The sequence below is a fragment of the Balaenoptera ricei genome, chromosome 3 (assembly GCF_028023285.1).
Source record: "Balaenoptera ricei isolate mBalRic1 chromosome 3, mBalRic1.hap2, whole genome shotgun sequence".
Taxonomy (NCBI): domain Eukaryota; kingdom Metazoa; phylum Chordata; class Mammalia; order Artiodactyla; family Balaenopteridae; genus Balaenoptera; species Balaenoptera ricei.
This window is the reverse complement of record NC_082641.1, coordinates 151096407-151111327: the sequence shown is the minus strand read 5'-3', so window position 1 is coordinate 151111327 and position 14921 is coordinate 151096407. Positions and strand designations below refer to the sequence as shown.

Here is a 14921-nt window from a genome sequence, read left to right as displayed (position 1 = left end):
ACCCTGGCCTTGGGGCTGGTCCACAGTAGGTGCTCAGAGAGCCATTCCTTTATGAATGAACGTTTGAATGAACGAAGGAAATAAAGAGTGAACAAATGATTACTGAGCCAATGCATAAGTGCGGCATGTGTCCTAAGGGTCTTTAGTCGCTTCTCTAGGCCTCCAAAGAACCCGCCGTTTTCCCTCCCGCTCTGACACCTCCTACCCCACCCCCTCTCTTCCCCTCGAGTCCCAGGGCAGCTGCCCAGTGAGCCTGGGAGGAGGTGACTTCTCGGAGGTGCATCCTGGGTCTCACCACCACTGATTCTGCCCAAGCCTCTCCAGAAAGTTCTCCTCAAGCCAAGTGTCCTTTAACCCATGCAGACAGCAGGAGGGTTGTCTGCAGGGGTGTTTAAAGAACCGGGATTGAAGCTGTCAAACTAATTTTTTAAAATGCAAATGCCAATCCTCACAGAGAAACTGAGGGGACAGTGGAAATACCTCCAAGGCTCTAAAAGGCTTTTTATCTGCTCCTTTTTTTTTCCTCCCAATCTGTTCTTTCTGACTTCAAATCCACAGAGAGAACTCACAGGCATCTTGCTTGTGCTTCAAGATAATTCTGTGCCCAGTTCCCCCATTTTGCTGTTTAAAACATGTATGTTATTCTGACATGAAACATATGCCTGTCTCTTAACGTCTTTCCACATCAAGGGCTGTACTTCCTCCCATTGCTATTCAGCCTTATTTTCACTGCTTTCCTCTGAACCCCACTGGTGGCCCCTCCCCACCTCTCTTGCTCTCTCTGTCTTTAACCTTCCTTTAACCCAGCTCCTAGCCCACTACCTGCTTTCTTATAGAAGGCTCTCAAGGCCATTCTCAGAACTGAACTTGGCATATCAAAATCCACCTCATTCTTCAAATCCCTGCCTCCTCTGGGAAACCTCCCCAGGTTCACAATGGTGTACCTTCCCTACCCTTCCGTTAGCTTCTATGGGACCATACATCTCAATCCTTAACTAAGGGCAGGCCCTCATTTGTGTACATAATGCTTTCTTGACATTATGAAAAATGAATATTATTCTCCCCTCATTCTTCAGTGATTGAGTTTTAAATTCCAGTCATCTTCCCTTGGCACTTTGAATAGATTGTCCCATTCTCTTCCTGCATCTAGTGGTGCTAGGAAGCAGCTACTATCCACCTGGTCCTTGTTCTCTTTTTCATTAGCTGTCATTTCTCTGATTTTCTCAGGAGCTCCTCACTGTCTTTAAAATGCCGACGTTTCATTAAAGCATGTCTAGGTATGTTTCTTTATTTTTATATCCTGCTCAGCATGTGGTGGGTCTTTTCAATCTAAGAACTCAGGAGATCTTCCTAGAAATTTTCCCACTTTTACTTCTTTTTTGGGGGGGGGGGTGGGTAGGGGAGCCCCACCGCATGGCATGCAGGATCTTAGTTCCCTGATCAGGGATCAAACCCTTGCCCCCTGCAGTGGAAGCACGGAGTCTTAACCACTGGACCGCCAGGCACTTTTACTTCTTTAAATAATGACTCTCTTCACTCTTTTTATTCTTCCTTTTGGAATGGTTATGAAACAGTATGGGAGCTTCTGCCCCTATTTTCCATGTCTCTTAATGTTTCTTTCATATTTTCCACCTTCATCCCTTTGTGCTGCTTTCCTAGAGCATTCTGCTTCATCTTTTAGTCTATTAATTTGCTCTTTAACAATTCAGTCTGTTTCTTATTTTATTTCAACAACTATCATTTTTATTTCCAAGAGCACTTATTGATTCTTTTTCATAGTTACGTGTTCTTGTTTCATAATAACCTGTTCTTTCACGATGTCAGTGCCCTTCTATATCTGTCTAAGGATATTAAATATGTTATTGTTCATGATCTCTTTCCTCGGTTGTAAATCCTTTGCAGTGGTGTTGGTATTTATTTCAGCTCTTTTCATGGTGTTAGGACTTGTCTTGGTCAGTACAAGAAGAGGCAGCAGTCAAACAGCCCAGTTGGGGAGTGTACACAAGGGGCTGGTTGACTTCCACTGGCTTCAGTGCCAGATCGGGGACTTCTGAGCCAGCCACTGAGCAGTGTCTTGTCTCTGACCCAAGCTCATTCTTTCACTGTTCCACTCGTGAGCAATCACCTCCTTCATACCACCTACCCTACAGGAATGGAATAAAGGGCATAGAGGGGTCAACCAGCCTTGTTGCTTCTGCCGTGGTATCCCAGTTAATCCCCTGTCACTTGCCCCTGGGCCTTCCTAGTCTCAGATTCTACCCCCTCGAAGTCTGGCAGGCCTCACACTGCTACTACCTTTTGCAACAAAACCCCCTGCAGCAGTCCTGGGCCACAGCCCCCCCTTTGCAGCTTCTGCCCATCAGTGATTCCTCACAATTCTTGGTCCACTAACTTCTCCCCTTCCTCTTTCTGCACTTGGCTTTGTACTGATATTCATTTGTTTCCTGGCTTTATTGCATTAAGGGGAAACCGCTGTTCATTCCATCTCCCATCTTGAAACCAGAAGTCTGGCTTGCGTATTATAAAAGTTTGTTTGTTTGTTTGTTTGTTTTTTCCCAAGAGCACTGAAAAACGTGATAAAACCTTCTTCTCCTTTAAGACAATGAGTTTCCAGCATTTTGTACAAACACACACCATTGTTTGAGCGTGCTGGCAAACAGGGCATTTGCCCATACGCACCAGCACTCCCTGGCCCAGAGCATTCTGAAATCCACCTAGGGCAGCTCAAGGTGTTCCGGACAAGGCACTGAAGCTGAGGGCTGACTGTGTGTGCAGTAGGGAGTAAATGGATCCCTGGGGTCTTCTGGAGGTGTTGGGGAATCTCCCTCCAAGGCTGCACCCCCCACTTCAACCAGAACCATTCCCCTGTCTCGTTTCTGGCTTTTAGTCTGTCTGTTTTTGCTAAAGCTGAGCCAATAAATAGCTCACATACCCAGCATTCTTTTCCAGGAAGCACAGATGTAACCCATCCTTGAAACTTCTCTGCTTTAGTATTGTTCTGTGATGTCAGCATAGGTTCTGCTAGTGATGACTTGAAGGACTTGAGGGAGAAATAGTTGACCCTACAGTATTTGGTTTAACCAAGAGTTCTTTTCTTATGATAAACGCTGTATCCTTTGTTTTCTTCTCCTCCAGTTTTGCTTCCTGGTTCAATTCAACATCATCTTAGTGTTCAGAATTCATTACTGGAACCGCAGTGTTCTAGCAGTGGAGCTACAAGGAATACCTTAGTTCCTTGCTTGGTCTATGTATCTTCAAAACATGTTTTACTAATGATGATACAATGATAATGTTGATACAGACACTTATCTGTGCCGAGTACCTTACATCCTTCATAACTAATCTTCAAACAAGTCCCAAGAGGTCAATACATTCAGCCCATTTTATTTTTTTTTTAAATGTTGATACAGACACTTATCTGTGCCGAGTACCTTACATCCTTCATAACTGATCTTCACACAAGTCCCAAGAGGTCGATACATTCAGCCCATTTTATTTTTTTAAATTTATTTATTTATTTTTGGCTGCGTCGGGTCTTTGTTGCTGCATGCGGGCTTGTTTTAGTTGCGGCGAGCGGGGGTTCCTCTTCGTTGTGGTGCTCAGGCTTCTCATTGCGGTGGCTTCTCTTGTTGTGGAGCACGGGCTCTAGGCACGCGGGCTCAGTAGTTGTGGCACACGGGCTTAGTTGCTCCGTGGCATGTGGGATCTTCCCGGACCAGGGCTCGAACCCGTGTCGCCTGCATTGGCAGGCGGATTCTTAACCACTGCACCACCAGGGAAGTCCCCAGCCCATTTTACAGGTGTATCTGAGACAAAGAGAGGTTAGGTAAATGTCCAAGGTTACATAGCTGGTAAGTGGTGGAGCTGGGATTTGATCCCACATCTCTCTGGTTTTAAAGCCCAGGCTATTTTCTTTCATCTCCATTCTTGTGATTTTGCATTTGCTTTTACAGGCCAACCTTGGAGATATTGCAGGTTCAGTTCCAGACCACCACTATAAAGCCAGTATCACAATAAAGCAAGTCACATGAATGTTTTGGTTTCCCAGTGCATATAAAAGTTGTGTTTACATTATACTATAATCTATTAAGTGTGCTATAGCGTTATGTATAAAAAAAGGTGCAGACCGGGCTTCCCTGTGGCACAGCCCGTGTGCCACAACTACTGAAGTTCGCGTGCCTGGAGCCTGTGCTCCGCAACGGGAGAAGCCTGAGCACCTCGCTGAAGAATAGAGAAACTAGAGAAAGCTGCAACTAGACAAAGCCCGCGCACAGCAACGAAGGCCCAACATAGCCAAAGATAAACAAATAAAATAAATAAATGTATTAAAATAAAAAGTGCCGACCTTAATTAAAAAATACTTAATTACTAAAAAATGCAAACCATCATCTGAGCCTTCAGCAAGTCATAATCTTTTTGCAATAGTAACATCAAAGATCACTGACCACAGATCACCATTACACATATAATAACAATGAAAAAGTTTGAAATATTGTGAAAATGAGCAGTTTGTAAAACAAAAGCAATGCAGTATCTGCAAAGTGCAATAAAGTGAAGCACAATAAAATGAGGTTTGACTGGGGACTTCCCTGGTGGTGTAGTGGTTAAGAATCCACCTGCCAATGCAGGGGACACAGGTTCGAGCCGTGGTCCAGGAAGATCCCACGAGCCATGGAGCAACTGAGCCCGTGCGCCACAACTACTGAGCCCACGTGCCGCAACTACTGAAGCCCACGTGCCTAGAGCCCGTGCTCCACAGCAAGAGAAGCCACCGCAATGAGAAGCCCACACACCACGACGAAGGGTAGCCCCCGCTCGCTGCAACTAGAGAAAGCCCTCGTGCAGCAACGAAGACCCAACACAGCCAGAAATTAATTATTTATTTATTTATTTATTTAAAAAAATTTTTAATGAGGTATGACTGACTGTATTCCTAATAGCTCTTAGCTTCTCTCTAGTAAATGAAAACTCCCAGACATCACAATTAAGAGCACAAATGTTGAGAGCTTCTGCCATAGTACATAGTAGAGTGTAAGCTTAGCGAATCCTCATTGATAGATTTCATTTTGATTATTGTTCTATTTCCATTTGCTCACGTACATACTTAGTCTTAGAGTTGTTGAACTCACGGATGTGCCGACAATGACTTGTATGCCCAGAATCACCTTCAGTCGTTACCAGAGCTGCCAAGTGTTGATAAGATGCTGGTCACCAGCACATAAAGGGCTTCCATTTACCAGTACCCTTTCCTGGAGAGACTCCAGTGGGACGTGTTGAGTACATGCCTGCCACATGCCTGCTGCGTTCTCAGCGCTCTCCCCTGTAATTTGATACTAATAGGTAACGTTTTCCTTTCAGCCTTTACCAAGTGCTGTTGCACGCATTAGCTTATGTGGTCATCATGGAAACCCTACAAGTGGGCATTACTGCTCTTACCATCCTCTCTGTTTTGTGATGTGGCATCTCAGGCCTGTGGCTTACCCAGGGCTGTTGAGGCAGCCAGAACCGGAACCAGAACCCAGGACTGCAGCCCCAGAGGCCAGCCTCTGCTCCTGCGCTGGGTCTGTGGCTGCCTTCCTCTCTGATCTGGGTGGCAGAGTGCAACAGCAGAACCATACCCACAGCCCTCGGCCCCTAGCGCTTTCTCACCTCGGGCACGGCTCCCGCCCAAGCAGGGTCCACTTTCCAGGGCAGGGCTGGGTAGTAAAGGCTCAGGCTCTGGAGCCCACCAGGCTGCCTTTGACTCCCGCCTCCACCACTGAGTTTCTGCGTGACCCTCTGCGAGTTCCTCAGCTCTCCTGAGGCTTGGTTCTGCATCTGTGCAATGGGATGACAATCCCCATCTCATCAGGTGGTTGTAATCATTAATCAGCTCTCCTGTGCACAGAGCCTGCTGCGGTATTGCCGTTTATTACTTTGCTCAGGCTGCCATCACGAAAGACCGGGTGGTTTAAACAACAGAGATGTATTTTCTCATGTTCTATAGGCTGGATGTCCAAGAGCAAGGTGTCAGCAGGTTTGGCTTTTCCTGAGGCCTCTCTCCTTGGCTCACAGCTGGCCACCTTCTCTCTGTGTTCACACGTGGTCGTCCCTCATTCTGGATGTTCTGTGTGTCCTCATCTCCTCTTATAAGGACAACAGTCATGTTGGACTAGGGCCCACCCTAATGACCCCATTTTAACCTAATTACCTCTTAAAAGGCTCTGTCTTCAAACGCAGTCACAATCTAAGGTACGGAGGGTAGGGCTTCAGCGTATAAATCTGGGGGGGACTCAATTCAGCCCATAACATGCAACGTGTGCACCTTTCACCCATGTGAATTCAGCCACATGGTACTAAACAAAAAGGAGACAGGAAACATAAGATATTAAATAACATGAGTGATTCCACTCACCGTTCCAGTCAATGGGTGTGTATCCCAGAGGCAGAGGGAGATGAGATGAAAGTTTGCTGTACCTCCATCAGCATCAGTTCCCCTGTACCTAAACATGAGCTAGATGTGATCCCCACGTTTAAGGATGCACATTTTTCATACGGCATGGCATATAAACAACCAGCCAACTGCTTTGTCTGGTGCTCAACCAAAGGAGCAACGATTAAGGCTAGTTTGAGCTGTATTGGGGGTTTGCCTTGAACTTCTTCAGAATTTTACCAGACACTGCTGGTGGCCTGCCCTGTATCCCAACCCCACGACTGCTTCCCACCTCCTATGCCCACCTAAGGGCATCACCCAGAAAGGGGGAGGGTTAATGTCTTGGGGACGGGGAGGGACTAGGGGTCAGGAGATAAGTGTCCCCACCCCCAATGTCTGATTCTGCACAGTCTCTCGGAGGATCCCTGTTAAATTAAGCCCCACTGGCCCAAGAGCATTAACCTGCTCCTAACTGGCTTGCTCTTTCCTCAGTTCCTCACTTGGGCTTCCTGGAATCATCTCTCAAATTAACTACCTACACCCAAGTTCATGTCTCAAGGACTGATTTTGAGGAAATCCAAAATTACACGAGCACCTACCCCCATGTAAGATGTTTCTGATAGGGCTTCCCTGGTGGCGCAGTGGCTGAGAATCTGCCTGCTAATGCAGGGGACACGGGTTCGCGCCCTGATCTGGGAGGATCCCACATGCCGCGGAGCAACTGGGCCCGTGAGCCACAACTACTGAGCCTGCGTGTCTGGAGCCTGTGCTCCGCAACAAGAGAGGCCGCGATAGTGAGAGGCCCGCGCACCGCGATGAAGAGTGGCCCCCGCTTGCCACAACTAGAGAAAGCCCTAGCACAGAAACAAAGACCCAACATAGCAATCAATCAATCAATCAATCAATCAATCTTAAAAAAAAAAAATTCTACCCTTTGGTTATCATCTAAAAAAAAAAAAAAAGATGTTTCTGATACACAGCGGTCTCATAGATGGTCCCCCATAGATATTGTCTGGGAATCTGACGAATGTAAAATCCCTGATTCCAGAACCCCAGCTGCATGTGGGTTCTCCCAGACCATCCTGGCCCACTGGCCCTGACACCATACCTACTCAGTGCTTTCCTCTGCCCTCCCTTCCAGGTGATCGAGAAGAATTTGAGCGGCTGGTGGTACATTCAGATTGAGGATAAGGAAGGATGGGCCCCAGCGACTTTCATCGATAAGTATAAGAAGACCAGCAATGCCTCAAGACCCAACTTTCTGGCTCCCTTGCCCAATGAGGTGACGCAGCTCCGGTTGGGAGATGCAGCAGCAATGGAGAACTGCACGGGCAGTGAAGCCGTCGGCCCGTCTCGGCCCCTACCCGATGCACCACATGGGGCTGTGGACTCCGCCATGCCATGGTCCAAAGACTGGAAGGGTGGTAAGGAGGTCCCAAGGAAAGCATCTTCAGACACGTCCTCGTGTGCAGGCTACGAGGAGATCTCGGACCCCGACCTGGAGGAGAAGCCCAGCCTCCCTCCCCGGAAAGAATCCATCATCAAGTCGGAAGGGGAGCTGCAGGAGCGACAGAGGATGGAGCAGCTCAGAGGTTCTTCGCCCAAGCCTCCTGGCATGATCTTGCCAATGATCCCAACCAAATACACGCCTCCAGCCCGGGACAGCAGGAGACCAGAGCCCAAACCTGACAAAAGCAAGTTGTTCCAGCTGAAAAACGAGATGGGGCTGGAGTGTGGCCACAAAGTATTGGCCAAGGAAGTGAAGAAGCCCAACCTCCGACCTGTCTCCAAATCCAAAGCTGACCCACCGGAGGAGAAGCTGGAAGCTGTTCCCCAGAATCCCTTCTTAAAGTCCAAACCTCAGGTTAGGCCAAAACCAGCTCCTTCCCCCAGGACAGAGCCTCCTCAGGGTGAAGACCAAGTGGACATCTGTAACCTCAGGAGCAAGCTCAGGCCCGCCAAGTCCCAAGAGAAACCCTCGTTGGACGGAGAGAGCAGCCCCCAGGCTGGGGGAGGCCAGGACGTGGCCATCAGCCGTGGCTTCCTCCCAGGGGAGGGGCCTGGCCGCACCCAGGACAGGACGAGCAAACAGAATGGGCTCAGCCCAAAGGAGACGTCCTGCAGAGCCCCTCCAAGGCCAGCCAAGACCGCAGATCCCGTGCCTAAGAATGTGCCAGTTCCCCTCCTAGAGGCTTCCCAGCAGAGACCTGTGGTCCCTCCTCGGAGACCACCACCCCCCAAGAAAAGCTCCTCGTCGTCCAGGCCCCTTCCAGAGGTCAGAGGGCCGCAGCGGGAGCCCAACGAAGGCAAGGCAGCTCCTGTCCCAGGCCGGGCCCTGCTTGTCCCCCCAAAAGCCAAACCTTTTCTCTCCAACTCCTCAGGGGGACAGGATGACATGCGAGGCAAAGGTGGGCTGGGGCCACGGATGATGGGCAAGATGGGAGAAAACAAGGAGAAAGTGGCTGCAGCCCCCTTCCCCAATGCAGACGGCCCCAAGGACTTGTATGTGGCCGTGGCCAACTTTGAAGGAGACGAAGGTACCAGCAGCTTCCAGGAGGGGACGGTGTTCGAGGTCCGGGAAAAGAACAGCAGCGGCTGGTGGTTCTGCCAGGTCCAAAGCGGGGCCCCCTCCTGGGAAGGGTGGATTCCTTCCAACTATCTCAGAAAGAAGCCCTAGCCTGCTCCCTTCCTGCCTGGAAGTCCTGCACGACCCTGCCGGCTTTACCTACATATTTAATATGCCTCTTAATTTATCATCCTCCACGCAGCTTCAAAGGAAGGAAGACTGGAATACTGTGGTTTCTTCCCTTCTCTGGGTGGAGAGGGATCCCTCCCATCACAGCATCCCCTGGAGGCTCAGAGGCCACACCCCTTTCTCTCAGCATCCCTGCCTTAAGGCCAGTGGCATTGCCACCCAGCTTCCCTGCCCACCCAACAGCTGGACCATGACTCTCTGAGGCTTCTAGGACCGGAATCCATCATCTGGAGAAACTACAGAAAGGGTCTCTTGTTACTCGGATCAGGCAGAGTATGGGGAGCCCCACCCCCGACCCAGCACCCCACCCAGTTCATTCATGTCAAGCAACTTGATTCACTCAGTTTCCAAAATGCCTGGTCCCAGAAAGAACTTCATCCTGTAGAAGTCAGCTCCGTTGCCAGTTCCAGGGAAGTGGTGTCTTCCCCGAGGCCTCAGGTCCACGGGCCTCTCAGGTTCAAGCAGATGCAGCTGCCCCAAGAGTGGGCCTGGAGGTCCTCCCAGCCACCCTGCCTCCCTTCTGTGCTGGGACCCTGATCGGTTCTAAAGGAGTGCTTCCAGCTCCAAGCATGCTCCACTTTCCTGCTGCAGGCTGTGGTCCAACCCAGGGCTTTTAAACAGGAATCCCCAGCCCGCTTTTGGGGGGGGGGCCTTTCACTTCTGCCTACCTAGAGCAAGAATCTCAAGGTTTGTTTGAATAAGGGGACCGTTCACAAGCCACGCCCCTTGGGAGCTCCTCTTTGCTGAGTAGCTAGTAGGTGCCAAACGCTGTACTTGGCACTTTACATTCATGCTGAACCCTCACAGCAGCCCTCTCTGATACTATTATACCTGTTTTATAGATGGGGAAACTCGGGTTCAATGTGCCCAAGGGCACACTAGCTGGGAAGAGGAGGAAAGGGGGTTTGCATCCAGGCTGGCCTGACTTCCATGCCTGTGCCCTTCCCCCTGTAAGAGGCAAACCAGGCGGGGAGAGGGAGACGCCAGCTGGCTCTCAGGAACAGGCGGCCAACTGGCTGCCCTGGGGTGTGCATGTGGGGGCCGGGTGCTGCTCCCACACCCAACACCCCTCCAACCCATTGTAGCATCTGCTGAAGGCTGCCCTGGACCCCATACGGTTGCTCCACACAGCGGCTGCCCAGGGCCCTGGTGCTGCCACAGAGCCCTGTTTCCTGCTCCTATGCTGGTGCCCCGCACCCCCCGCCTGCCGCCGGGGGATAGAGCTTATGGAGCAAAGAGAGCCAAGGTGGCCTCACATGCCAGCCTTGAGGGACCCTGGTGGCTCAAGGGCCAGCAGCTGAGTCTCCAGCAAACTGGGCAGAGTAGGCAGTAGTCCCATAAGGAGACGGGGACCCGAGGGCCAGGCAGAACCTCCTGTCTCTCTCTGCTGCTGCTTCCTGCTCCTCTCTGGCACTCGAAGAGTAGTTTTCTTTTTTTTTTTTTCCATGCACTCTCCCTCTCTGTGGTCTCCCTGGAAGGAACCCAGGGCAGCCCTTGCACCCATTTTGACTGATGTCGTTCACTGAGTCACGTAGAGACACAGCTACACTGCAGAACGAGAATCAGGACCCAGGGTTTCTGGCTTCCAGCCCAGAGCTCTTGCCTGGGGTCCAGGCTGCCTTGGGGGGAGAGAATGCAGCACCCCTCCTCATCCCAGCCTACTCTGCAGGACAAGAGGAAGTGGCCCTGTCCTGCCCCAGAGATCTCTGATGCAGAGTAGTCAGCTGCTGGCATGCTTTTGGGACCACAGGGCAGCTTTCCCAGGGATGCTCGCCATCCACCTGCAGTGCCAAAATTTATGTGCAAACAGCTCTCTTCCACTCTCCCCTCCCCTCCCCTCCCCACCCCTCCTCACTGCCACATGGGCTCTGGATGCTTCTCCCCTGATCCACGATCGCATCTTTATTCCTTCCTTCAGTAGGTCTGTAAATCCCACACCCCGACAATCTTGGGACAGGGCCCTGAGGTGCCCTGCCGCACCCACTTGCCCCCAGCCCTGTTCCCAGAACCTTGGGGGGAAGATGGCAGCCAGGGGCAGAAGGGAGAATGGGAGAGGGCCACCCACCCTCCAAGGTCCCCTCACTCGGGAGGAGGCCCCACAGCACGTTTTCCTGAGTTTTTGACCTATTTTGGTTTAAACACCATCCGTGAAGCTGTCATGCAGGATTTGACTACATTTCAAAAGACAAAACTCTGAATTTTTTTTTTTTTTCTGATTATCTCTCCGCTTTCATTGACCTTTTTCTAGTGTTTTGTGAGTGCCTACTATGTACTAGGCGCTGGGTGTAGACCAGGCTGCGGGTGGCTCCGTGCCCGGCTGTGAAGAGCTTGGATTTCTGTGTGCAGATTCCACTGAAGGCGTTTGTCTTTGGCTTCATTTCCTCCTCCCAGGGGTCAGCTGGGTGGGAATGGGCTAATTCCGCCTTTTTCTGGATAGAAAATTTTCCCTGCACATGAAAAAGTAATTAGCCTTTTTATTATTATTATTCTGGCATGAAAGGAAGGTACTAAAGCCACATTTCTCTCTGTTCACTGTTCTTTCCTCAGGACACATCTGTGGCCTGAGGACTCCTCTCTCCAGCTCCTACCACGGTGAGGGCACTTCCCCAGGCAGCTGCAAGGGACGGTCTTGATGGCCGGTGGTTCTCCCTAGCTGTCCTCACCTGGGGGCTTAGGTTGATACCATCCAGGACTGTAGCCACCATTCTGTGCGCATTTGATAGAGCAGATGCAAAATCCCCTGGAGTCACCACCGTGGCAAATGTCCAGGGGCCATAGGAATAACTTTTGTGCCAGGCTCCGGGCAGGTTACCGGTGCCTACGCACGCTCCCTCCTTTAATTTCATCCTCACTTCAACCCTGTGAGGTGCCTAGGGTCAGCCCCAATCTGTCATGAGAGCACAGGTTCAGAGGATGAAGTCAGCGTCATCCAAATATTGACCAAGCTGAGACTTGAATCCAGTTTTTTCTCCCCAGTGCCCATGACATTTCCTCTGCCATCAACAATGAAATGTTCATGGTGCTTCCAGGGAAACGGGGGACCCTCCCTCTTAATTTAGGTTTTTCCTCTCCTGACCCCACGATCACACATGTCAGTAGGTCACAGGCCAAATGCCAGCCCAGCAAGGCAGGCAAGGATGGCTTGTATTCCTTTCCTCACCCCTGCATACTTTCTTGGGATGGCTATTTTATCTTACACCCTAGGGCAAAACTACAGCTTGTAGTCATAGCAACCAAATCTTTGGAAAATCTGCATTTTAGGACCACCACTTGATAAAATAGGCCTTTACTCAAGTTTTTTACTCAGAATTTCTTTGCCATTTGATGGGTTTATGTCCTTGTCCCAGGATGAGACTTGGGGAGCTGGGCTGCAGCTCAAACCATTTTTAATGCCCTGCCCTGCCGGGAAATTGCTAGAGCCTCGCCGGGCTTCCAATAGTCATGTTACACGTCCTCCACAAAGCCCCTCCACATGATTGATTTCTTAGACAAAGTTCTTGGCCTTAAAACATTTCTGGGCCCACAGGGGATTTCCTTACCAGGTAGAATGTAGGAAAACAAACTTGCCACATTAAAGGACAGATGCCAAATCTCCCCAAGGTTGGAAGACCCTACTCTTAGGCTGAGGGATGGACAGTCTAGTATTTATTTAGTCTGTACCAAGTGCACGGCACTGAGTGGGATGAAGTAGAAATCGCTCCTGGCCTCAGGTAGCTGGCAACTCAACATCATCAAGAACGAGAACATTTCGTGGCTCGGCTTGGCTCCCATCCTTTCATTGTTTCTGAGTTTTTAAGTGTTGGGTCAGGTCTTGCCCTTCACTTTGGGCTGTGACAATGTATATGTAACAGCCTGAGTCACGCATGGCAGTCTTGTCCCCTCCTTGGTTGTCAGGCCCGTCCTTCAGGGCTTTTGCTGCAAACAACCATACCAGACCATAGACCAAAGATTCCCTATTGTCAAACCGTGCAGCCTGAATGAGTAGGAAACTGGCTTGCATTGAGGCCTGAGGAATTTCTCCTAACTTGACTAAGCTTCTAATGTCTAGATGGACCTTAGCCCGTGGAGGTCACAGACAGAGTTGTGGAGTTGCAGAGTTAAAACCAGGAGGCTCCAGAGTCTTTGCTCATGGACCACCTGCTGAGGACCCTTCTCACAGACTTGACCGTCCAGCCCCATGGGGTAACGTCTGCTTTCTGGTGCTACCTTGTGGAGTTTTCAAGCCACCCATTGTGTTTCAACATTCCACCTTTCCCATTTTTATCGTCTACTCCCAAATAGGCCTTCTTGGCTCCAGTCAGGAACAAGGGACTCAACTTTTGTTGTCCTTGAAGAGGCCAAACCCAGCGCCACAGCCAGTAGCCTTCACTTTCAGGTCTTCTATAAACATACAAGAGGAGGTGCACCCACCAGGCTTATGATGGCAATAAGCAATCCTAACACAACTAAGGTGTCCATATTTTACGCCAGTGTATGCCCGTCTGTGACATTGTGCCCATGCAATTGTTAATAGCAGCACCCCTTTCACTCACGGGGTGATAACAAACTCGTCACCTTGGCTACAACCCACATTTCCTGCTTCAGGGAGCCACCAAGTAACTAGGCCATTTCTTGCATCCCTCCAGGAGCAGTGGGCCCTGATAGCATTGTCCCACCACCTCGCGTCTGCTTACAGGATGATGCTGGAGATCTCTGGACATCTCAGCACTCCTCATACCCTTGGCAAGTTGACACATTCTGGGGGTGTCTTTGTTTCCTTTTAACACACACGAGAAATACATGAGGATATATAATGTGAGGGGGGAGGGGTGATGAACAATGAATTAGCTGTAGCATGTATAGACTATATACTTTACCATTAGACTTTTTCTTTTCTTTTTTTTTTTTAATAAAAAAAAGTGCTTGACTGGTTTCAAGCTTCATTGTGAAGATGTGTCTATGGATTTTATTTGGCTGAAGAAAGGGTGAGTAGCTTTGCGCCCTGGCATCTTGGCCTGGATTTGGGGATCAAAAAACAGAAGCCTGTGTGAGCTAGGTTTGGGCATTGCTCAGAAATAGGGATGACTCCTCTCTCTGGGCCCTAGTGTACTTTGATTCTTTTAACTGCAATGTCCAGAAACCAAGAGAAAGCTTCCTTGTATTCACTGGGTATCTCCCACATCTCGGCTCTGTGCCTAAAGGTGGAAAACTTTACATGTCCAGGGAGTTTGAACCTCTCGCTGGCATTGCCTACTGATGGGCAGGGAAGTAGGAGGGTGCAGCCACGGTTGGGCCGCAGGGACTGCCCAAGCCACTTGCTCCCAGGAGGTGGAGAGCATTGCCTGATATTTTATTACTTTCCCAAAGGCAGCGCCAAGGCAAAACCAACCACCGGTGCGGAGCCTCCTTGGTCCCAGGTGAATCCAAAACGACACCACCACCCCACCTTCCTAGGAAGAGAAGAATAGAACCAGCAGAGTCCCAGCCCAGAAGAAGTTCAAAGGGGAGGATTTAGATACAATATTCATCCCACCTTGGAGGAAACAGTTTAAAGCAATGATCTTCTGGTGCACCTTACTTAGGAATAATCTTCCTTCATATATTAAGCTCTGTTCCCATAAGAAAGGAAAGTCATTATGTGGTTTAACACCACCACCCGTACCCCACACACCCCGGGAGCGTTTTCTCCCAAATCTCCTAAACCAGGAGTGCTTAGTCTCAAGAATACATCTGGTAATGACCATGGCATGGGCTTCCCGGGGCAGGCGTGCAGGG

At 50.0% G+C, this 14921-nt stretch overlaps 1 protein-coding gene across 2 annotated transcripts in view; it reads left to right on the top strand.

The window, feature by feature from the left end:
• Positions 1-14073, top strand: part of SH3PXD2B (SH3 and PX domains 2B) — a 112591-nt gene extending 98518 nt beyond the window's left edge. The window contains exons 13-14 of one of the 2 annotated variants that reach the window (XM_059917680.1): positions 7554-9023; positions 13793-14073. In XM_059917680.1, coding sequence (XP_059773663.1) covers positions 7554-9023; positions 13793-13930 — 1608 coding nt within the window. In that variant the 3' untranslated portion in view covers positions 13931-14073. Of the gene's footprint in view, positions 1-7553 lie in introns of both variants that reach the window. The other variant, XM_059917679.1, reaches the window with a different exon arrangement.
• The last annotated feature ends 848 nt before the right edge of the window (positions 14074-14921 follow it).